This window comes from Topomyia yanbarensis, chromosome 3 (assembly GCF_030247195.1).
Source record: "Topomyia yanbarensis strain Yona2022 chromosome 3, ASM3024719v1, whole genome shotgun sequence".
NCBI lineage: Eukaryota > Metazoa > Arthropoda > Insecta > Diptera > Culicidae > Topomyia > Topomyia yanbarensis.
The window spans coordinates 18997968-19022876 of NC_080672.1; the positions used below are offsets into that span (position 1 = coordinate 18997968).

At 42.7% G+C, this 24909-nt stretch overlaps 1 protein-coding gene across 8 annotated transcripts in view; it reads right to left on the reverse strand.

The window, feature by feature from the left end:
* The window catches only part of LOC131694063 (protein pangolin, isoforms A/H/I/S-like), a 55625-nt gene extending 40078 nt beyond the window's left edge, over positions 1-15547 (reverse strand). The window contains exons 1-3 of one of the 8 annotated variants that reach the window (XM_058982428.1): positions 15506-15547; positions 14992-15445; positions 10641-14785 (exon numbers count right to left, since the gene is read on the reverse strand). In XM_058982428.1, the coding sequence (XP_058838411.1) occupies positions 11699-13984 (2286 nt within the window). In that variant the 5' untranslated portion in view covers positions 13985-14785; positions 14992-15445; positions 15506-15547 and the 3' untranslated portion in view covers positions 10641-11698. Of the gene's footprint in view, positions 1-10640; positions 14786-14991 lie in introns of all 8 variants that reach the window. The other 7 variants (XM_058982432.1, XM_058982434.1, XM_058982433.1 and 4 more) reach the window with 7 other exon arrangements.
* Between the last annotated feature and the right edge of the window lie 9362 nt (positions 15548-24909).

The following is a 24909-nucleotide window of genomic DNA, read 5'->3' on the forward strand; positions in this document are numbered from 1 at the left end:
CGTGATGGTTGAACAATGAATTGTTCACAAATTTCGAATATAAAGTCAAAGAGAATGAAACAAATGTATAGATTCACCTCAGACACTCACAGACAGTAGTCTAATTGCAAAAAATTTCAGAAACAATATTCGGTTTAGCAGGCGATTTGCACATGTTTTGCTCTGGATGAAATCTCTCGAAGTATTTCAGCAAGGAATCAACCCCCCGGAGTTTCTGTTTCCATTTCGTAAGAGGCGACTAACAACAGATGTACCTGTGGTCCACTAAGAGGTTGGAAACAGTCCGTTATCTTTCACCGGGCTAACCACCCGAGAGATCGTGAGGCATCGGGTAGGTTGAGATTTCTTAGCCAAGAACTGTTCCATTGGGTTTCTGCTCCAATGTCACAAGCGGCGATTAAAAGCAGTAGTCCTCGAGTTGAGGTGTTTCTCCGTGCGGAGGACCCATCTGCGTAGCTTTCAACAAAAATGGCATGACAAATTTACGTGAAATGCCTCGTGCATGTATACTGGTGGATATGCTATTGGCACATGTCTTATATCCGACCTCACAACTCGCAGTATTTGTGCTGTCACATAAAATATGACTACTGATAACACAAACCAAAAATACGTCTATTGTTGGACATATTTGCCACATAATGAACCATCAGCTCCTGGCGAGGAAAAGGATTGTATCATGCTGTAGCCGAAATGGATTTCCACTCATAATCGGCACTCATAATACCTGCCACATAATTTGGGACAGCTCGGATTTCAATTTGAGAGACACCGAATTGATGGAATACTTTAGTGGTAAAAATCCACATATACTTATTGTAGGAAATCACCAACCAACTCAAACAATCTGGCAGGGAAGAGGTGTTACATGTAACTCTCTGTTCTGACGGTATTACGCACGAGTTGGCAAACTGGATCGTACCCAACGAGCTCTACCTGTCGTTATGTGACCATAAGTACATCGTCACATATCGTAATCCCAAATCTACGAACTAGGACATCTACGTAGAGGGCTTGGTGATTAGATTTCATGAGTATTTTCCAACGGTTCAATCTTCAAGGGACTTGGATGAGGTCGTGAATAAAATAAACTCACTCATAGTAGCAGCGTACAAAGAGGATTGTTCGCTTCGAGTTATGCGTTCTTCTAGAGGAGGCTTTTGGTGGAATACCGAACTTGTTAGACTCAAAAAATGATGTGTAAGAGCCTGGAATCGCAGACGCAAATGCTTTTCGAAAAATTTACAGAAATGCTTTTCGATCCTCTTAGCGAAGTGGTTGCAATAGCCTTCGCGCAAAAGTCTCAACGAGGCTAGTAGACTAAATTATTTACTTTCGTAATCGAAGGACTTTCGTGCCCATTCGATTAGAACTGCTAATGGTGAATACCCGCCTGACGAGATGTAGTAATCAACTGTCTTTTTGACACACACTTTCCAGGCAGTACGGAGCCATCACCAGCCACTATCCCTGAATTCCTTTAAGGTAGTTCTGATTCTTGGGTATTTGCTCGTAGAATTGTGGCAACGGAATCGATCAAATGGGCGATTGAAAGTTTTGCTCCGTATAGGTCTCCAGGAAAAAATGGAGCCATTCCAGTTCTTACTCCAAAGAAGATATGAACATATCAATCATATTTTGCAAAAAAAAAGTTCTTGCTAGTAGTCCTATTGCAAGGATACATCCCATTAACATGGCAGGAAATATAGTAAAATTCATTCGCAAAAGTGACCTCGTTGCTTATGAGGAGCCAAAGAGCTTTAGACTGAACAGTCTGAACTCCTCCCTTCTCGAATCAGTGAAACGTTTAATCGACCACTACATTCGGGATGTTAGCTTGCAAGAGGACCCACTGTATGTAAGGCAACAGTGGGGAACGAGGGAAGTCTACTACCACCCTGTTACACAATGTTATTTACAACATTGAAAAGCCCTTTTTGCAAATGCAATCAAGCTTAGAAGTTTTTCTTGATATTAAACGTGCTTTTGACAACGTGTCTTTCGAATACATTTTGGAAGCAGCACGAGGTTATGCAGTACCTTTATATATCACGAACTAGATACACGCAATGCTTAGCAACCGACATCTCTGCTCATCGTTAAGAAGCTGAGTGTCTGAGGATGCCCTGAAGGTGGTGTGCGGCAAAGCAAAGCTGCTGCCGAACTTGACCTTCTATTTCTACAGACAACCGCAACTTGTTCTTAGTGTATAGGATAGTTGCAGGGCTAGCATTATGATCGCTCTGATTATTAGTAATACTACCTAAGGGGGACTCGAATATATGACGAGTAGTTTATGAAACCAGTGCCTTGCCCTTTGAACCGCCAAGACAATGGATTATGATTTGGCTTAAAAAGTCAATGCTAACCACTTCCTTCTGTACTTCCTTCTGTATACGAAATCTGTATAGTTTAATCCGCTACAAAAACTGATTTTCTTGCTATAGGAACAGATTCCTTGACAAATCATATTTTTTGCTAGCTTATTTGCGAACACAAACTTGAACTTGAGCATTCATGTAGAATTTGAGCCCCGAGATTTGATTTAGATCAGCTTTCGCATAGATTTCATTATCTATCAAGAGAGTATCTTTATCTCTTGTATACACCGCTTACGGATCCGAGTTCCGTTTGTGGTGTAGGTTGCGTTATTCACTTGCTCGGAAATATTTGTAGCCTTCTCGGTGATAGATTCGGCGCACAGTACATACTATTGAGCTAAACCTAACGGTTATTTCACAAAACTGTATAGTTCGTGGGAATCGAGTACTGATACACTATCATGCACTGCTAGGCCCCATGCAAAACTGACTCAGACATCACTGCGTTAAAAATTTAATAACTTTTCCTATTGGAGTCGGATCGCTTTGCAGTCTTCAACAAAGTTGTAGATGATAAAATTATCTTATTAAGTTTCACTTTTGGTGATAATCTGATGTATACAGTGCAACCTAGCGGCGAAAATGTAAGCAAGTGGGTTTTCTCCATGTAAATTGTCGAAAAATCCCATACAAACTTCAAGCACGTTGGTCCGGTAGCTAGACTTGTTCGATTTGGCTCAAATTTGGAGCAGACACTCCTGGTGGGACTAGGAATCGACTCAGGGGGGCCGATTGAGTTTTCGAAAATTCATCATTTTTCTGGGCAGTCTATTGTACATGCTTCCGAAAAATTTGTACACGGTTCACTTGTTTACGGATTTATGCAGACACTGCTGTATCGTCAACACGCTGCTCGATCGAGAATCCAGCAACGAATGGTACAAAAAGGACAAGCGGAATTTATATATAAGCTTCCAGTATTCTATTGAGACGTTTGGTGCTCCTTATTGACGGCTCTATCCGGAATATGTTGACTCCTGCATGAGAGTTTTCACGTTTTCCGAGATCCATTCATTTTTACGTGTTTTTCAATGGTGCGCTATTGAAATAGAAAACCAGTTTAGTAACAAAACTTAATTTCAGTTGTTTCCAAATTGTTTGGTGGTAAAAAGACGAAAATCCATGTATTAATAACAGAGTAAAGAGTGTTCGAAGGGTGACTCAAAGATATGGCATCGATAATTTTAAATTTTAGAATAACATGTAGCCCCAGATAGTGCATTCAAAAAAAATCAATGTTTTTCATTTTATTTTTGTAGTAAACAATCCATTTTGGTGAAGGATTAGTATATAAGCCAGGGATTTCTTGTAACAGATTATATCCAACTACAAACAAGTTTTCGATGTAACAAATTGAAGTTAGATTATGAAGCAAATTTATAACACATTAGAAGTGTTTCTGAATGGAAAGGACATATAGTAATTTGTTGTAGCTTTGACATTTATTTCTCAAACTATCTCAAACTAACCACTGTGTTAGTATTCCAGGAATAGAATGGGTCACGTGTAAAACTCAAATATCGTAGTACCACCAAACAACCTCTGAAAGCAACAGTGACGATATTAGGCCACCTTTCGGCTTTTGCCAGCACGAAACGATCAACAAAAAGCACTTATTTTAATCTTGTGCGCATTGTCTGAAGAACAGAAGAAACTGTTCCTTTTGGTCTCGTCATGCTAAACAATCGAGATGAGTGGCTCACAAAAGCATGAAATGGGGCTCAGGTCAAATACGGTGGCTATTGATTTCCGATCTTGCGTATAAGACCGATTATTCGCAATGTGAAACACTTATGAAGGATGCATGTGGAGCTTAGGTTTACGGAAATTGCCTTTATCCAGTTTAATCATGTGTGGCATACAGTAATAATAACATTCATCAAATTGGCTCAGCCAAAAGAATACATTTTAGATATCAACCTAAAACAGGTGTAACAGCGTAAAAAGCAAGATACCTGTTTATACGGATAATGAGAAAATCGAGGTATGGCTTCACGATCTGGCATTGCGTACTTGCTATGCGGCTATAAAAAATTTCATGTTGTGGAATCCGTTACAGAGGATACTTACTAGTTATTCCAAATAGTGTTTTCGTCACGATTTCCTGAGCAAATCATACAAAAAACACATGGCGGTACCGGCACAAGATTATTCTTTGTGCATTTTAAAATCAAATTGATACGTGTTAGCTCTGGTATCAGACGACATATTACGAAAAACCATCCTCAGAGACAGGGCCATCTTAAGACCACTCGGAACCCCCGGGCAATATTGAACAAAGGGGCCCCTATCAGTGGCAGATCCGGAAAAAAATCGGAAGGGGTCCGAAATTTTGATTTTGAAATATTAATTGTACAATACGTAATATGTAATAACCTCGTTAAAATAAAATTATTTTTGGTGGTTGAATTTGATTTGGAACGAATTTGCGTTTAGAACGAATTAAATTAGAAACCTTTTTAAAATTTTTCAACAAGTTAAAAAAAATCGGAACGGGTCCGGACTCCCAGGACCCTTTCCCTGGATCCGCCCCTGGCCTCTATAGTTGAACAGAATTCTAGTTTAAAAATCTACCGCTGAAATATAAGACTTTTTGATACATTAACTACGAACAAAATGCGGAGACAATTTATAATAATATATTTTTAATTTTGTTGGTTTATACTATCATCAGATTTTGTTGGTTTCCCACTCTCAATGCTATCGACCTCATGTCTTTCTCAGAACGACGCAGAATGATTATATTTAGTCGAAATACAGTTCAACGTGTAACATATCCACAAAATTTCAGATCGCACATCGCATGAATTCTAAATGATCCCATCGCAAACTTAGAAACTACTCGGGGAAGTGGACGCCATAGTTTCGAGCGTACCTGATGTTTACCGACAGAAATAGATTAATTGTCGTTGCAAAATACAAACAAACAAATCGAAATTGGTCAGGATTTTTTTTGGTCTGGCAAGCAATCTTCAGTTGTGGCAAACGAGGTCAGCTTTGTGTCACAACTGGGATTATGAACCAGAACAGGGAACTTACCACAAAGAGTGCCTTCACAAACATCGACTACCTCTTTTAGACAAGACTATCGTTCTCTGGTGTTTTGGCTTAATTTGAGATCATGCCGTTATGTAAAATCAGTTTTAGAATTGTATAGAGTCATCAAAATAAATTTTATACCCAAAGACTGCAAAATACCATACTGCCCGGAACTTCAGTAAATCGAAAGATTAGAATGTAGAAGATTGCTGGGAGAGAAAGTACAGATACTAGTGTGTATAAGTTGATGACCACCATCCAAAACTGTTTTTAAATATTACATTACACTAAATCTTTTTCCCAATTCGGATAACGAATTAATTTTTGGGCACGGTTTCTACGTAGTGCAATAATTTCGTGGACAGTCTTTAGTTGTAAAACTAAAAAAATATCTAATATACACTTAGTTTGATGTGTTTTACTTCAGACTGAACTAACAGAAAATCAGAAGTGCTTGCAGAGAGAATTCATGTGTCTTTTTCGTTTGACCATGCCTTATTATAGGGCTGATAACACTATGATAATTTATGAAAGCCGAGACACAATACGCCAATAAAACGCAACTGTTAAAATTATGCATTGGTTACAATTTCAACACGAAGATGTGTTTAAACGAAGCTATCAATATTGATTGATCTCTATTTTTAAACTGCGGGGCTTACAATAGTGTTATTCTTAACATATTGAACGTAAGCCACGTTCCTGATATGATGAAACTGAAAATAATGTGGCTTCAGAAAAGCAATTTTGGTTTTTCAATAAACATTCCACTTCGCGGTTGGTTGGTCGAGTATATTTCGACGTGTCTCATAGTTTATCTATACGTTTGACATCAATCTGATTTAACCAAAACTGAAACCAGTAGTTTAAGAATATTCTGCTTGTGATCTAAGAATGCCCAGCGGAATATTTTTCAAACAAATAAAGATTGAAGTTTGCAAGATCGGACGGACAACTACTGACATTCGTTTTTTGTAAAGATGTGTAAAAGATCCGTGGCTCCGTTGAGCTAACTCATTGGGCTGTGTCAAATTAAATTATCTCATGAAAATTCTCCCAATTTTCCCACCGACTAAATCGGTTCGCGTTAGCAAAATCGGTCGATTAAGCAACCAATTAATCGGTCGATTAGATGGTAGTTTAAAACCGGTACTGCATCTACTCAGAATAAATTAATATGCTGACGAAAAATACTCACCACGAAACCCAACATTGTCGGTGAATTAATCGATCGACACCATAGCACCCGATTTCGTCGGTTTACTGGGAAATTTCACAACTGTCAAGTTTTCTATGGGAATCTCAGTAAAAAAACAATAATTATTTTTTTTCTGGTGCTCATAGTTGTTAATCGAATAATCGGACATCCCTAGTTCCAGCGATACAACCGATTCTAGTTAGACTAGAGCCAGTCAGAATCCCGACTCATTTTGGGACAGGATTTACTGTAACTTTTCAGTTCAAACAGCATTAGGTCATTCGAAAATAGATGGCAGATTACAAAAAGCTTCCCACCAGAATACGGAAGCAAAAGTTCCCACAGAGCCGCAGCTGTCATTTCGCTAGTGATGGATAGAAAAACTCTAGAAAGAGAACTGCGGAGACTCCATTTTGGATCGATTGGATTCGCGTTTAGCTGTCAAAAAACGAATCCAATCGAACATTGCCTATCCTTATAACATTGGACGTGTTGCCATACAATGCCGGGGCATACGTTGCCAAAAATGCTGTTTTTCTCTCCGCAGTTCTCTTACTAGAGTTTTTCTTGTGATGGATACAGACACTTTATACACAGACTTGCGGAGACAAAGACAGTAAAATTGGCAACCATGAATGTAAACTAGCATCACTGAAGCTCCCATAAGCTTTCTCAGTAAAGTTCAGCCGGAAATGAACTGGAATTCTGGCTGGTTCCAGTTCGCTTTCCGGCTCCAGTGACACAACCGATTCTAACTAGAATTGGTTGTGTCACTGGAGCCGGAATACGAACTGGAACCAGCCAGAATTCCCGTTCATTTCCGGCTAAGTTTAACTGGGTTGCATGGGATTCCTCTTGCATTACCCCTCTCAAAACCATCATGCTCGTTTGGCTGCACTTTTTGACGTCCGTTTGTCTGCAATTTTTGACACATCGCTAGTCTGTGCACGGAAATATAAAACAATCTACAGAACAAGTTCTTTTAACCTACTTTTGAGTTGTGTGTCGCTTTCGCGCTAATTAGTGTTGTCAGAAACAAAGCAGGAGATTCGACTCAGTCGAGGTCTTCCTTGGAGGAAGGTACTTTTGAGTTGTTTGGGTTATACTCAAAATTAGGTAAATTCAACTTAAAGTTGAGTATAAAAAACCTATCAATTTATTTTTGCCGTGGTTAAATGGAAACTACCTTCAACACGGTTGACATAATGTTACCTTGCTCCACAATATCCCGAGATTGAGTCAAATGAACTCAATTTTAGGTAGTTTTTCGTTTGCGTGTGTATAGTGTCTGTAGTGATGGGCAAGGATGCAAAATGCCTACCTTTTCCACGGCTGTAATTTTTCTGGCTACATTCTCATTTCTCTCTCGATGCTGCTGTCATTCGCTAGTGCAGGACGCCCAGCGCTGTACGGCTGCCTGTGTGTAAAGCAGTAAACATGACAGAAAACTACTGTCCCCAGTACAGCCACCAGACGCGAGCGGTACAGCTTCGCTTTCCTTATTTTACATTTTTTAATATTTTCAATCTTTTTGATATTTTTATTCAAAAATGACTACAATTAATGCGGCTCATTTACGCCACGGCCGGCATCAACTCTTTCGTGTGCGGGACTCTCCCTTTGACTATGCAGAGAAAAATGTACAAAGCGAGAGAACAAACTTTACTACGCCACACTCTCACCGAGCAGTCGGAGTACAGCAGCAAAACAAAACTGTATTCTACTGCTGTACGGCAAAATGTACTCGGTTTGACTACTGTTCTGGCAAGAGCTGTAGTGATGCGTCGCTGTAGCGGGCTGTACGGCTTGTGCAAATGTAAATATATCGAAAAAAATGTAGTTTATCGGTACCGTTGGCATCCCTGGTGATGGGTAAAATAAATTGAATCAGTCATATCGTTTTTTCATATTTAAAAAAAAAATCGATGTTGGCAAACATCACCAGGAAAGATTGAATGAAAGATAAATCGATTTATCGATGGAAAAAGATCGATTCGATACAACACGATTTCATCGGATAGGATTGTTTGAATTCAATAAATGCGAAGTGGTCAAACAGTGAACGGAATCGGATCGGATGAAAAAATCGATTTTTCGAGGCAATGAATTTTGAAAAAAAAATCGTAGGGACATTTCTCATTCCTACATTCACTTGGTTAACCACCTGGAGAATTGTGAATTTAAATACGTTTCGTTTAATTGCATTTTAAAATCGGAGCAGCCTTGGATTCTAAAATGATTATCAAAGTATTCATAAGAACATATGCATATGAGACAGTAAATTGTTTTTTAAATAGTAACACACTTTAAATTAGCAATTTGGAATTCTGCTTCGATAGAATTCTTCTACCTCTTGTACATTTATTAGTTGATTTTGTCCACTCTTTTTTAAGTAAAGATATTAGGGGCACAAAAAAATCACCAATATTCAGCGGTTTCTGTGATTGCACAATTTCCGATATCCCTCCCAGCTATGGTATTTGCTTGAAATTTGTTCCACTTAGCACATTTCTCGATAATCAGTTGTGACAAGAAAAAATCATTGTGGTGCGACACCTACATTATAGGTGGCATACACTAATATTAAAGATATCTGAAATTCAAACAAAATTGCTTTGTAGATGCTTTTGTGTTGGCAATATATTCCAAATCACTGAGTAGGCGTAGGCGTCATATTTTGAATTCCTTCTAGCGTACATTCATCAATCACAGCCGTTTTTTGTTAGACCCCGAAACTGAGTCAGATTCTAACCCAAACCGCTTATACATTTAGATAGCTGTTGGGGTAGGAATCTGACTCAGTTCCACTTTATGCAAAAACAGCCTAAGAGACGTTTGCTTGTTGAGACTCAGAGAATATATCGCCGAAAACAACGGTCACTTTGCCGAGATATCAGTTCATAAGATTACTGATTATACACCTGCGCAATTTCCGAGTTAAACTGAGTGTGTTGACGATGTTTGACATCATTTGAAATTATTTTCATTATGATTACTACATTTTGTAATCAAAAATTTTTAAGTTTAGAGATATCTTTAAGTCTTATCGTCTTGTAAGTGTCAACATGTACGTGTTCAATAAAAAGAAAAATCAAATGATTCCTATTTCAAAAAGTAGGCTGCGTCATGCTTTGAAACGTTAAATTCTCTTCAAGGTCAGTTAGCACAATTAACATAATTGCCAATCAGTTCGCCAGGTCCCACCCAATAGTATCTACCGTCCGGGTGTAAAATATGAGCTGAGCCATGATTCGGCTGTATTTATAAAATACTTTGCTGTCCACAACTAGGCTGATAATATTTTATCTGACTGATAATTCCTTCGTTTATTCCTGGATGTCTATTTCTTATCTCGACAATTTTAATCCACCAAAATTAGCCAGCCAATCTAATACAACCTGTCAATCAAAACCAGCCCCGAGATTACTTACTCTTATTCTCTGTTCGTGCGAGGTCTGCCGGAAACGCCTTTTCGCGACGAATCCTTAAACCGTTGGATTCGAAGCTCTTCTCGGGTTAACACAACAAAAAACAAATCCTTCACAGAGGAATTTGGTTTCGCTTGTTCACTTGCTGGTTCTCTAACAAGGCTCGTTTAATTTTTAAGCAGATTGGACGTTTTTTACTCCCTATCTCTCTCCCTCCTTTTTGCTACATACACCTTGTCGAGTTTCACGGTTCCGTTTCTACAAATCGATCGCGCGCACAGTATGGTTGCTGGCTCCTTTTTTGGTTGGAACCTCGGCGCAATTTACCTCATGAAACAATTAAAAAAAACACACTACACACAATCACAATCTGCACACGCACGTTTACCCACACACCACCGCCATCCTGAGACGTCGGTCTGTGGGTGGGGAGGGATGGGACCGTGTGCGTTGTGTGCCCACAAGAACTACCCCGGCATGGAGTCGCGAAGGCTCAATTATCCACACTGCGAAGCGGGGGGAGATCTGTGCCTCCAAACGAATCTCCCTACGACGACGATGACGACGGGCGAGGCTCGAAAAGTGTGTACTCACTTCATAACTCTTCTTTCAATTTATCTGCCCGTCTTATTCTTCCTTCGCTTCGTTATTATTATTGCTTTTGTATCACACTTGATTGATTTTCTCTTGCTTCTCGGCTCTTGTTTCCCTCTTCACCCTCACTTGGCTCCGAAAGAAACTTGTTTTCAAACAATTCTTCTCCTGGTCATTTCTTTGCTTCTTCTTTCTCTGCCTGTGCTTATTGCTTGCCTTTTCCAAGAAGGAGATTGATCGTTTCACACACTCACATTAATTTCTTCGTTTTTTTTTGAGAAAGGAGATAAAAAGAATGTTTAAAAAGAAAACAGAAACTTAACCATTAAAGAGGAGACAAAAAAACCTTTCGGTTCCCTGCCGTCCCGTTCGCGTTCACTCGTTGGCTCCCTGCTGCACACCATCTCGTTCGTTCGCTCTCTCGCTCAACATGCTCATAAACAACGGACAAACGATTAATAAGTGATGCTGTGTTTTCCGATTTTGAATGCCATTAACTTCGTAAATGCCTCGGAACTTGGGCGCGATGATGACGATGACGACGACTACGACGACGATGACGACCTGCAGGAATACAATCCTCGTCGCGGGTCCTGAATCCAACGGTAGGGGTTCCGGCGGGGGTACAATGTGTCAAATTAAGCATTCTCTTTTCCCCCGTCCCGTGCTTTGCTTCTTTCTTCCAGCGGCTCATCACCTGGTTTTGCGGGCTGCCGTCGTTCATTCGTTCGTTCGTGCTAAACGGGTTGTGCTTCAGGTTCAATGCAAACAATGACTGCGATAATAATGGGCTTCGAAACTAGCCTCAAAAATGATCAATTAAGTAGGGTTGGCGCGCTGTTATTCTCCCTGTGCACGTACGTACTTACACACACACAGACGACGCAGCTTGGATCACAGTTAGGACTTTGACACTTCCGTTGTATCCGTTGAAACCCTTTGAATCGTGGGATCGTCGCCTACTGGGCGAATTGTAATCATCGCTTGTTGAACACACGCACACACACACGTACACTTAAACACGGACGCAAGGACATCGTGGACTTATCGGCGTTCGACTACCTATCACTAGTGCTGTTGGCTTGACTACTACCGGTGCTGCGGCCACTATCGTTGTTGGTCGTGCTGCTGGAACTTCGGGACAGATCTCCGGTGGAGGTGAGATCCCCGTTGTTCTTGTGCATATGAGCGGCTGCTGCAGCCGCTGCCATGGCCGCCGCAGCTGCCTGGTGATGATGGAAGAGGAAGTTTGGAGGACTGCTTCGAAAACAGCCCGGTTCTTCCTTGATGTGGTTTGGTGGCAGTGATAACCCATTATTACCGATGGGTGGTGACGAACCGGACAGGGAGAGCTGTTGAAGATGCGGGGGAATTTGCAATGCTGAGACACTGTTGTTGCTACCGTTCGGTGGTGGTCCCGTAGCCGGTGGATGCGGCTGGTGGTGATGTGGTGGAAGACTATTGCTGCCAGAGCTGCTGTGATGATTCTTGTTGTTGCTGTTGCTGCCACCGTTTAGATTCCCGGCTGGACTAGGGATACCTGAACTGAGGTTATTGCTGGTACTACTACTACTCGTCTGGTTCTGGCTGGAATTGTTCCGCATCGTGTGATGATTGCTGTATGGACTGAAATTGTTGCTGTAACTGTTGTTCAGCTGGGAACTGAGACCGCTGTCACTGCTAATATTGTTCAATTTGTCACTGTTCTGGAGGGCCTGCTGCTGTTGCTGTTGGGCTGCAATCATTGATGCCAGACCCAGATGATCGTGATGGTGGTAGTAGTTGGTTGGTGTTGCCGGACTTGCCAGCAGGTTCAACGGTGATGCTATGCTGGTCGAAGGAGACTGCAAACTGGACAGTACACTCATACTCCTAGGGCTCGACATGGACTGATTCAGTGATTCACGATCATCCTCTGGACTCTTGGAGTCATCCATACTACCGCAGCTTCCGATAGCATCATCCGATCCCTGATCTCTTCCTTCCTCGCTATCCGTCATCTCCTTGTAGCGAATGCACTTCTTCTTACGCCGGCACGGTTTACACCATTGATTCTGCTGATCTAGGCCGTACCTCGCTCGGCACTTCTTCATACTGTTACCACCGGGATCGGCCGGACTTCTGTCCTTTTTCCTCTTCTTTTTCTTCGCCCCATATCCATAGTTATCCCGCGCAGTCCAGCCCGGGTACAGTTCCATATGCATTTGCCGTTCCTGGCGGGCCTTATCATAGTAGACACTTTGCTCTTCCCGCGAGAGCGAGTGCCACTTCCGACCCAGTATCTGATTGATGGCGGCCGACTCTTTGAGTGTACATTCCGCTACCACTTTCGCGCGCATCTCCTTCATGTACAACATAAACGCGTTCAACGGTTTCTTGACATGATTCTTTTTCTTCTCGGCCGCTAGCTCTTTATCCGAAAGCGATCGATGCTGGCCGCTACCACTGTTGTGATGATGATTATTATTATTATTGTTGTTGTTGTTGTTGCTGATGTGATTGCTTTGTTCGTGATGCGAGTGGTTGTGATGGCTATTGTGGGACGATCGATTGTGACTCGACGAGAATCGGCTTAGAGGAACATCATCTCCGCCTTCCTGTTTGATCGTAGGCGGATTTGACGATCGGCCTGAACTGTACCGGGACGCTTCTTGGCTGGCAATGTCCTGCTTCGGTCCGGGTGTGATTATGGCGTGGTGAGGATTCAGCATAGGATGGGTATGCACCGATGGGAGGAGTCCCGGGGAATAACGATAGAAATCACTCGGGAGTGAGGTATAGATTTGTAGGGATGCCGGATACGGATTGCGGAACCCAGCTGCTGGACCATACATTGAAGGAGTATGCCATGACGATGCGACCAGGGGCATGTCAGGGCTCAATATCGGGTATGGATACTGGCTAGTGGGAAAACTGTACAGGGGAGGCCTCGTAAGTCCCATTGTTTTTGGATCCAACTGATAAGGAAGAATTCCACAATGGGCAGGAGGAGGCGAGGATAAATGGTCACCGTTGTGGCAGAAAAAGGGCGGCAGTCCCATCTTGTTTGCCATCGAAACAGGTAGTCCTCCGGCGGTTCCATTAGGGTACGCATAGGGAGGAACAAGATAGCCCATGTTAAAACCAGGATGCCCGTGTGGCAACTTGCCGTACATCGGATTTTGCTCGTGTCGGTTCGTTCCATTTTTCACTGTTTTCTCCTCGTTTTCAGTCAAATCAATCAGACTCGATTTCTCCTCCAGCAGATTTTCCGACGGCTTCTCATCTTCCCGGTCCTCATCCTTGAATACTTTGACCTCGTCTGTACTGCCGAGTTCATCGCCGGTAGAACTGTTATGAGGCATTTTCCAGACACATCAATCACGCACTTGTCTTCTTTCTTGTATTTGCCTGCACACCAATCGACACACTTATCCGGAAGGCACTGATTTATTTCAATTTTTATCTTTAGATATCCAAAACTATAAACTGAGATAACAATTTTGAACTAGGATTCACATTGCACTATTATGTGTAGGTTTGCTTTCACTTTGCTCACTTGTTTCTACTCATTTGGGCAAGCTTTGCTTTCTTCCGTTGTTTGAAGCTGATATCTGGCCGAACGATCCTGTTCCAGCACATTCCGGCATCGAGTACTTAATTCGCCACTACTGCAAACACGATCAGGCAAATCCGTTCATTGCACGCGCGGTTCTGCATACACCGAATGTCTGGGGCCAGTTTTTCGCTTTTTTTTTGGTTTGCGCCTCAGCCGCTGCTACTCACTGTGGCTGTGGCTCTCAAGTTCTTGAACTTCTTGGAAGCTGGTTACTTGCTCGCGAAGAAACGAACAAAACGATTGAGAGTGCATCCGCTGGTGTTGGTTTCGCTTCCAAGTTGCCCACTACACGAATACACTGGCACTGCCGAGCCGTCGTCAGCCAGTTCGAAGGCTCAGCCGAGGTGACCGAAGAAACCAGAATATAGCAGTGTGTATAGGAGCAGCAAAGCGGAGGCGAAACAACCAACGAAGAGCGAAGAAACAGGAATCTTGTTAAAATGAAATTACTTCGCCTTCTTCTCCTGTTTCCACTGCTTGTTCTTCGCTGTGAAAAGTCAAAATTCTAGATTGGAATTTACTTCGATGGTTTCCATCCGGAGAAATTCTGTAAATAAAAACATGACAGAAGAAAATCGATTCTATTAGTAAACAATTTAGCGTACGGACACGAGCATTGATTAAAGCAAGCTGCGTAATTAGCGTTCGGTTCCCTCCACCCAGTTAGTTGCCTGTGTGACGTCATTTTAATTAGCTTCGGTCCTTCCACCATCGTTAATCACAAACAATTAAAACCATTCAAAACAAACCCACCTTCAAGTTTTGCACCGCTAACCCCGGCGATTGGTTTGTTCTTGGCCACTTGTTATCGATTCTTTGATCAGATTCAATCCGAATTGCCCGTCGGATTATGCGCGACGACGACTACTGGGCGGCCGATCGGAAAACGCGACTTTTTCGCGACACTATAAAACGAATGTTTTTGTCCGTCTCGTTCTGTCTCTCCGCAAGGGATTGATTTCACTTACTCTCTCTCTTTGTCTCTTCACTGCTCTTGTTGCGCTGCTCTGTGTATTTTGTGTCACTCGCGACGACTCCCGTTTGACAGTTCATAAATTCTTGCGCTCAACAAATTTGCACTTCCCAATTCGATTCGAGATCCCGTACGCTATTGATTCGTTTTTTTAGGTAAAATTGAGGCTCCCGTTCGACACCACACTTGCGGGATCCGGTATATCGCTCCCAATTAAGCTCACGGAAATACACACTGACGGGCGGCGGGACCAATAAATAGAGATAAATTGAATAATGAAAATTCAATACTGACGCGATCCGTGGCCGTGCTTATGAACTGTTTGCTTCTTCTGACTATGACTGACTGCCCGTGCTAGCGCTGCCAAGTGACGTCTCGCTCTCTGGTGTGCCGACTCGTAATGCCCACCCTCTCTCGCACACTTGTACACCGGTCCGGTCGGCACTTGCTCTATCGCCACCCGAGAGAAACGTCAAAAGCGGAGCTTTTTGCGAAATTCCTCCATCATCCGACCAGGGCGCTTGCGTAAGCTCGCTCTCGCCGGCCGCCGCAGGTTCAAAGTGATCGTTAAGAAAAGCTCGATCGTGTGATAGCCACCTACCTGCTACGTTCCGACGTTGGTGAATATTTGATCCTTTCGGGTTTCGTCTCGGTTACTTTTCGGCAGCGGAGAAATACGAAACTGGGTCTTGTTGTTCGGCAATGTTTTCTTTACGGTTAACAAACTGAGAATGAGCTGGTGTCATTTTTCCTAAGGATCGACACCGATTCGGGAGTTTCGAGCTGAACAAACGAGGGAGGAAACAGGACGTGCGTTATTTCTACATGTTTACAGGCTCGAGGGAATGCGTTGCCCCGTTCGGATCGTTGTGCGTTCTGGTTGTGGAAATAAATTAGGCAAAATTTATGAGCGGAGTGGGAAAGTTTTGAAATCTTTCAATCAATTCATCAATTTTTTCAGACTATATTTTATATTGCGTTTGTCGTTTAAGTTATTTTATTTAGGGAGTTATTTGATTGAGTAGATATTTTAATTATTTATCTCTATTTTTTTTTCCATACGTTTATTTGACACGGCATTTGCAAAAGCTTTTTACGCCAGTTTCTTTTTTTACATAGCACGTTACAAAAATCCTTAAGACTAATTTTAACTATACTAGTAATTTGTCTAAAACTAACACTGAAATCACTTTATTGTTTGCTTTTTTCCTTACATTGTTATATTTCATAATGATCTAGTATTTTTTGTATTTATTTACTTCTTTTCTGTTATTGTCTAAATTTAAAAACTGAATATTCTAGGACACTTTAATTGGTGAATGATTAGCCTTGGATGAGAGTATGAGGAGATGAATTTAATTAAATTTTGACAGACGCTGTTTTTAGAAAATGATAGATAAGTTCCATGTATAGAGGATCGCGATACGCCAGGATGTCTCTAACAGGAACATGGATTGGTCTTCCTCGGACTTGTAAAGAATCTACTAATTGTGATCTGGCTTCACGATATTCAGTGCAGGACCAAACAACATGCTCAATGTCATGGTAACCCTCTCCACAAGCACAATGATTACCCTCAGCGAGCCCAATACGACGAAGATGCGCATCTAAAGTATAATGATTGGACATGAGCCTTGACATCACACGGATGAAGTCCCGACTTACATCCAATCCTTTGAACCATGCCTTCGTTGATACTTTAGGGATAATTGAGTGTAGCCATCGTCCCATATCTCCATTGTCCCAAGATGTTTGCCAACTAGCAAGTGTCCTCTGTCGAGAAGCGCTATAAAATTCATTGTAAGCGATGGGTCTTTCATATATTTCACCATCTAGTGCACCAATCTTGGCTAAATTATCAGCTTTCTCATTTCCCGCAATAGAGCAATGGGCGGGGAGCCACACTAGGGTAAATTTATAACATTTTCTTGTTAGGTTACTCAGAGATTCTCGTATCTTCCCCAAAAAGAATGGATCTTGATTATCAATCCTCTTTGAGCGTAGAGCTGCAATTGTGCTGAGACTATCAGTGAGGACATTCGTTTTCGAGCTCTCCATCGAGTCAGAGGTTGTTTTTTCTAGTCCGTAGTGCTGTGTGAGGCGATAAAGAATAGTTTTAATCCGCATTCAAGGTTATTTTGCCAGTTCGGTTCGGTCCTCAGTCTTTTGTTCGCGTGTGAGGATTAAACAATAGCCAGCTGTATAAGCTGGATCGGTTCGTCGTTGGACACCAGTTTAAAGCTAAGTGGTTTTTGTCTTTTGTAACACATTTATTGCTTTCTTCCGTCTGCGCGGGCGCTGACCCCGTGCGTTGACGTTTTCTATGGTTCCCTCTCCGGATGGTCAAATGGAAGTTGAATCGGGTTCAACTTCTAAGGCTCCCCCCCGGCCCAAATGCTATCCAGAACTCTCAACTGGTCCATTTGTGGTCTTCTTTCGGCCCAAGACTAAATCACTGAATCTTCTTCAGATTTCTAGAGACCTGACGGAACGGTTCTCGGCTGTGACCGAAATTTCAAAGGTCCGCTCGGACAAGATAAGGGTGTTGCTAGCCAACTCAAAGCAGGCAAACGATATTGCTTGCTGTGAGCACTTTACGCGGGATTATAACGTGTATATTCCGGCTGTAAGAGTACAATCCGAAGGCGTCGTAACCGATGAGAGTTTGACGTGCGAGGATCTGCTGAAGTACGGGGTTGGCCGATTCAGAGACCGCTTACTTCAGCCAGTTAAAATACTTGAGTGCAAACGTTTGCACTCAGTAGTAGTTGCGGGGGATGGTTCAAAAACGTACCCCCAATCAAACTCTTATCGGGTGACCTTCGCTGGTACCGCTTTGCCAAATTTCGTCCTCTTGCACAAGGTTCGTCTGCTTGTGCGTCTGTTTGTGCCGCGGGTCATGAATTGCACAAAGTGTAAACAATTGGGTCACACAGCCACCCATTGTAGTAATAAGGCCCGCTGTGGAAAATGCGGGGAGAATCATCTGGATGATTCGTGCAGTAAGCAAGCCGAAAAGTGTCCTTACTGTGCGGAGAGTCTGCATGATATCTCGGCATGTCCCGCGTACAAACTACGCGGGGATAAACTGAAACGTTCCCTTGCGGGACGATCCAAACATTCTTTCGCAGAAATGTTAAAGAATGCTACGCCACCATCCTCAGCAAACATCTATACTCACTTGCCTCCTGACGAGGGCGAGGCTGGTAACCCACAAGAGGGAACATCTACTAGGGTGCCTAGAATTTATAGGAAGAGGAGGAACACTTCCTCTCGTAAAGTTCCTTGTAAAGGCCAGAAGGTGTCCCTTGAGGGGGCTCCGAAAGTCACATCTATTGGAAGTGTTGCAACCAAACCGAAGCAATTAGCTCCTGGTCTCGGAGGATTAAGCTCAGAGAAGGAGTTCCCAGCACTTCCAGGAACATCAAAAATCCCAAGTGTTCCTTTGTTTCAGTTCGAGAGTAATCACAGCACTGGAATTATAAAACTCTCGGACATAGTGGACTGGATAATAAAAACTTTCAATATTACTGATCCTATTAAAAGTCTTATGTTAGCTTTTCTCCCTACAGTGAGAACATTTTTGAAGCAGTTGACTGCTAAATGGCCCCTCCTCTCAGCGATTGTATCCTTCGATGGCTAACTCATCGAACGAGGTCACGGATTTGATCACTGTTCTACAGTGGAATTGCAGAAGTATCATCCCGAAAATCGATTCCTTCAAAATTTTAATAAATAATTTGAGTTGTGATGCATTTGCATTATGTGAAACTTGGTTAACTTCCGACATAGATCTCAACTTCCACGACTTTAATATTATTCGCCTGGATCGAGACACCCCCTATGGAGGAGTGCTTTTGGGGATCAAAAAGTGCTATTCCTTCTACAGAATTAACCTTCCCTCGATAACAGGTATTGAAGTTGTCGCTTGTCAAGTAACAACCAAAGGCAAAAGCCTTTGCATAGCTTCCATATATATTCCCCCCAACACCGCGGTTGGGCACCGACGGCTACAAGACATCTTAGAATCTCTGCCAGCACCGCGACTAGTTTTAGGAGACTTTAACTCTCACGGTACAGCATGGGGTTGCCTCTATGATGATAACCGGTCTTCCTTACTTCAGGATCTTTGCGATAACTTCAATTTGACAATTTTAAACACGGGTGAAATGACACGGATTCCTGCTCCTCCAGCGCGCCCGAGCGCCTTAGACTTGTCCCTTTGCTCAACATCGCTGCGGTTAAATTGCACGTGGAAGGTAATTCCTGATCCCCACGGCAGCGACCATCTGCCGATTGTAGTCTCAATCAATAACGGTTCAAGGCCATTGAAATCAATCAATATTTCGTATGACCTCACACGAAATATCGATTGGAAGAGCTATGCTGCCGCGATATCCGACAACATCGAATCTACCCAAGAACTTCCTCCGGAGGAAGAGTACAGCTTTTTGGCTGGCTTGATTCTCGACAGCGCGAATCAAGCTCAGACTAAGCCAGTACCCGGCGCGAACATACAAAAACGTTCTCCCAATCCCTGGTGGGATAAAGAGTGCTCAGACGTGTACGCAGAGAAGGCCGCCGCGTTTAAGACCTTCCGGAACGACGGGTTACCCGCTAGTTTTCGACAGTACGCGACGTTAGACAAGCGAATGAAGAGTTTGATGAAAGCCAAAAAACGCGGTTATTGGCGCCGGTTCGTCGACGGATTAACGAGAGAAACATCGATGAGCACTCTTTGGGGAATAGCCCGACGTATGCGAAATCGAAACAGTACTAATGAGAGCGTGGAATATTCAAACCGTTGGATATTCAATTTCGCCAAGAAGGTTTGTCCGGATTCCGCCCCGGCACAGAAGATTTACCGCGCCGCGTCTCCTCACGATAGCGCGAACGAAACACCTTTTTCGATGGTGGAGTTCTCACTTGCTCTCTTGTCGTGTAACAATAAAGCTCCGGGGCCAGACAGAATCAAATTCAACTTGTTGAAGAATCTGCCTGACTCTGCCAAGAGACGCTTGTTGAACTTATTTAATAAGTTTCTCGAGGCTAACATTGTGCCACTCGATTGGAGACAAGTGAAGGTCATCGCCATCCAAAAACCAGGAAAACCAGCCTCCGACCACAATTCGTACCGTCCGATCGCAATGCTATCCTGTATCCGGAAGTTGTTCGAGAAAATGATCCTATCCCGCCTCGACAATTGGGTCGAAGCAAATGGCTTACTGTCAGATACACAATTTGGCTTTCGCAAAGGCAAAGGGACGAACGATTGTCTTGCGTTGCTCTCAACTGAAATTCAAATGGCCTATGCTAGCAAAGAGCAGATGGCATCAGTGTTCCTAGATATTAAGGGGGCTTTTGATTCAGTTTCGATCAACATTCTTTCAGAGAAGCTGCACCAGCATGGTCTTTCAGCGACTTTAAACAACTTTTTACTAAACTTGTTGTCGGAAAAGCACATGCATTTTTCGCATGGTGACTTATCGACATCACGATTTAGCTACATGGGCCTTCCCCAGGGCTCATGTCTAAGCCCCCTTTTATACAATTTCTATGTCAACGACATTGATGAATGTCTTGACAATCCCTGCACGTTAAGGCAACTTGCAGACGATGGCGTGGTGTCTGTTACGGGACCCAAAGCTGTCGATCTACAAGGACCATTACAGAATACCCTGGACAATTTGTCTGCTTGGGCTATTAAGCTGGGTATCGAATTCTCCACGGAGAAAACTGAGCTAGTTGTATTTTCAAGGAAGCGTGAACCAGCACAACTACAGCTTCTATTAATGGGTCAAACTATCGCTCAGGTCTTCACAGTAAAATATCTAGGGGTCTGGTTCGACTCGAAAGGTACTTGGGGATGCCATATTCGGTATCTGAAACAGAAATGCCAGCAAAGGATCAACTTTCTTCGTACAATAACCGGAACATGGTGGGGTGCCCACCCAGGAGACCTAATTAGGTTGTATCAAACAACGATACTGTCGGTAATGGAATACGGATGCTTCTGCTTTCGCTCCGCCGCGAACATACATTTCATCAAACTCGAAAGAATTCAGTATCGTTGTTTGCGTATCGCCTTAGGGTGCATGCAGTCGACCCATACGATGAGTCTCGAAGTGCTGTCGGGCGTTCTCCCGTTGAAAAATCGATTTTGGGAACTCTCATATCGATTGCTCATTCGATGTGATATCTTGAACCCGGTCGTGATTGAAAATTTCGAAAGGCTTGTTGAGCTCAATTCTCAGACCCGTTTCATGTCCCTGTACTTTGACTACATGGCGCAGAATATTAACCCTTCTTCTTACAATCCCAACCGTGTGCATTTCATAAATACTTCTGAATCTACTGTTTTCTTCGACACATCCATGAAAGACGAGATTAGTGGAATTCCGGACCACATACGCCCACAAGTGGTTCCAAACATTTTTTATAATAAATTCCGAGAAGTCGACTGTTCTAAGATGTTCTATACTGACGGATCAAACCTCGAAGGATCCACTGGCTTCGGTATTTTCAATCAAAAGTTCACCGCCTCCTACAAACTCAGTGACCCTGCTTCAGTTTACGCCGCAGAACTAGCTGCCATTCAGTATACCCTTGGAGTCATTGAAACATTACCCGCAGACCATTACTTCATCGTTTCGGATAGCCTCAGTTCCATTGACGCTATTCGCTCGATGAAACAAGGCAAGCACTCCTCGTATTTTTTGGGGAAAATACGGGAGCTACTGAGTGCTTTATCTGACAACTCTTTCCAGATTACCTTGGTATGGGTCCCTTCTCATTGCTCCATTCCGGGCAATGAGAAGGCAGACTCCTTAGCTAAGGTGGGTGCCTTAGAAGGAGACGTTTACGAAAGACCAATTTGCTTCAGCGAATTTTTCAGTATTACTCATCAGAGAACCCTCGAAAGTTGGCAAACTTCGTGGAGCAGTGGAGAGCTGGGAAGGTGGCTACATTCGATAATCCCTAAGGTATCGACGAAACCTTGGTTCAAGGGGATGGATGTGGGTCGTGACTTCATTCGTGTGATGTCCCGACTCATGGCAAACCATTACACGCTGGATGCACATCTCCGGCGTATTGGGCTCGTGGATAGTGGTATCTGCGCTTGTGGCGACGGCTATCACGACATCGAGCACATTGTCTGGGCGTGCACCGAGTACAGTTCCGCTAGGTCTTGGCTAATGGATACCCTGCGGGCCCGAGGAAGACCAACCAACGTCCCGGTTCGAGATGTGCTGGCAAGCCGCGATGTTCTCTATATGTCCCTTATATACACCTTTGTGAAAACCATCAATATACAAGTCTAACTGCCCCTTGTTATCTCCTTATCATTCTCAGAACGCTCTTCCACCTGTATCAAACCATCTGTATCGAATGAGCCAACAAACACGGGACCTACGGCACGAACATAACACGCTTAACTCGAAATGTAGCCGATCCACATCTGAGCCGTACTACGAAATCGTCTGGAAAAACCCCTGCCATCTTGAGGAGGACCACCCGGCGTCCCAGTACATGATTCCCCTGATGAAGGCCACCCGAGTTTGTAATCCATCCGTTGATCTCACGATGCCTGAAACTGAAATAATTTTCTCTCCCTGCCATCTTTGTCTACCCTCCCTCCCCTGACTCTTATACCCAGAAGTAACACCCCTACCCCCCCCCCCCCAATATCATCACGAAGCATTTAGCTCTTCTTGTCTCTTCTAGTTTTAACTATTATATTATATAATCTCATTGAAATTGCCCAACTCTACTACCCACAAAAATAACTATAATTACGAATCTTTACAAAATTCAATCATGCCCTCTAGTTATTCCTAGTTTTAAGTTAGTCGTAAAAAATTGTCCCCCTTAATTATACATTATTTGCTCCAATAATCTCACTGATAAAAATGTCAAACCATATTGCCACAAAAACTAAATGACCCCCCTAATCTTACGAAAACAATATTATCCCCTTGTGTAGATATATAAGATAGCTATAAAATCGCATTAGTTTCATTTTTAAAAAATCAATATGTAATCCCCTAGTTTTAAGCAATTTAAAATGTAAAACAAAACAAAATTGGCACCTTTAAGCTAACGCAACGTGCCTTATCAAATAAACGATTTGAATAAAAAAAAAAAAATATCAGTGAGGACAAAGTAATGGTTCGGGGGTAAAGTATTAATTATTTGCAAACTATAGTGAACTGCTGCTAGTTCCGCTATATAAACAGAGGCGGGTTCTGCAAGTTTGAGAGAAATTGAAAAATTATTGTTGAAAATACCGAAACCAGTGGCCTCACTGATTCGTGACCCATCAGTGTAAAACATTTTAAGGCAGTCTATGTGTTGATATTTACTTGTGAATATTTTAGGGATCTCCCGCGAGCGTAGATGATCCGGAATTCCACGAATCTCTGCTTGCATGGACGTGTCGAAGAATAAAGTGGATTCAGGAGTATCTAGTATATTGACGTATGTGGGAACATACCTAGCAGGCGTTATTTCTTGTGACATGTGATTGAAATACACTGTCATGAATCTGGTTTGGGGTTGGAGCTCAACAAGTCTTTCAAAATTTTCAATTACCAGTGGGTTCATAACCTCACATCGAATAAGTAAACGAGAGGAGAGATCCCAGAATCGGTCTTTTAAAGGAAGAACTCCCGCTAGTACTTCAAGACTCATCGTATGTGTCGACTGCATGCAACCTAAGGCAATTCGTAAACAACGATACTGTATCCGTTCCAGTTTAATAATGTGAGTGTTCGCAGCTGAACGGAAACAGAAGCACCCATATTCCATTACTGAAAGTATTGTTGTTTGATACAATCTTATCATGTCACTTGGATGAGAACCCCACCATGATCCAGTTATTGTTCGCAGAAAATTTATCCTTTGTTGGCATTTCGTTATTAGATATCTAATGTGGCCTCCCCATGTGCCTTTAGAATCGAACCAAATTCCAAGGTATTTAAAAGTCAGGACTTGGGCTATCGTTCTACCAACCAACTGGAGCTGAAGCTGAGCCGGATCACGCTTCCTTGAGAAAACGACCAACTCTGTTTTCTCCGTAGAGAAATCGATGCCCAGTTTTAAAGCCCAAATTGATAAATTATCCAAGCTATCTTGCAATGGTTGTTGTAAATTTATAGCTTTTGGTCCTGTGGCAGAAACCACCCCATCATCTGCAAGTTGTCTTAGAGTGCATGGGCTGACAATACAATTATCAATGTCATTCACGTAAAAATTATAGAGAAGGGGGCTTAGACAAGAGCCTTGTGGGAGGCCCATGTAACTTATTCTGAGTGTCGCCAAATCGCCATATGAAAAATGCATGTGCTTTTCTGACAATAAATTGTATAGATAATTATTTAATATCGGTGAAAGCCCACATTGATGTAGCTTCTCCGAGAGAACATCAATGGAGACTGAGTCGAATGCTCCTTTTATGTCTAAGAACACAGACGCCATTTGTTCTTTTTTTGCGTAAGCGAGTTGGATTTCTGACGAAAGTAGCGCCAGGCAATCATTCGTTCCCTTTCTTCTCCGAAAACCAAACTGGGTATCTGAGAGCAAGCCGTTCGCCTCAACCCAATTGTCGAGACGTCGTAGGATAATTTTTTCCAACAATTTCCTGATGCAGGATAGCATTGCAATCGGTCGATACGAGTTATGATCGGAGGCTGGTTTTC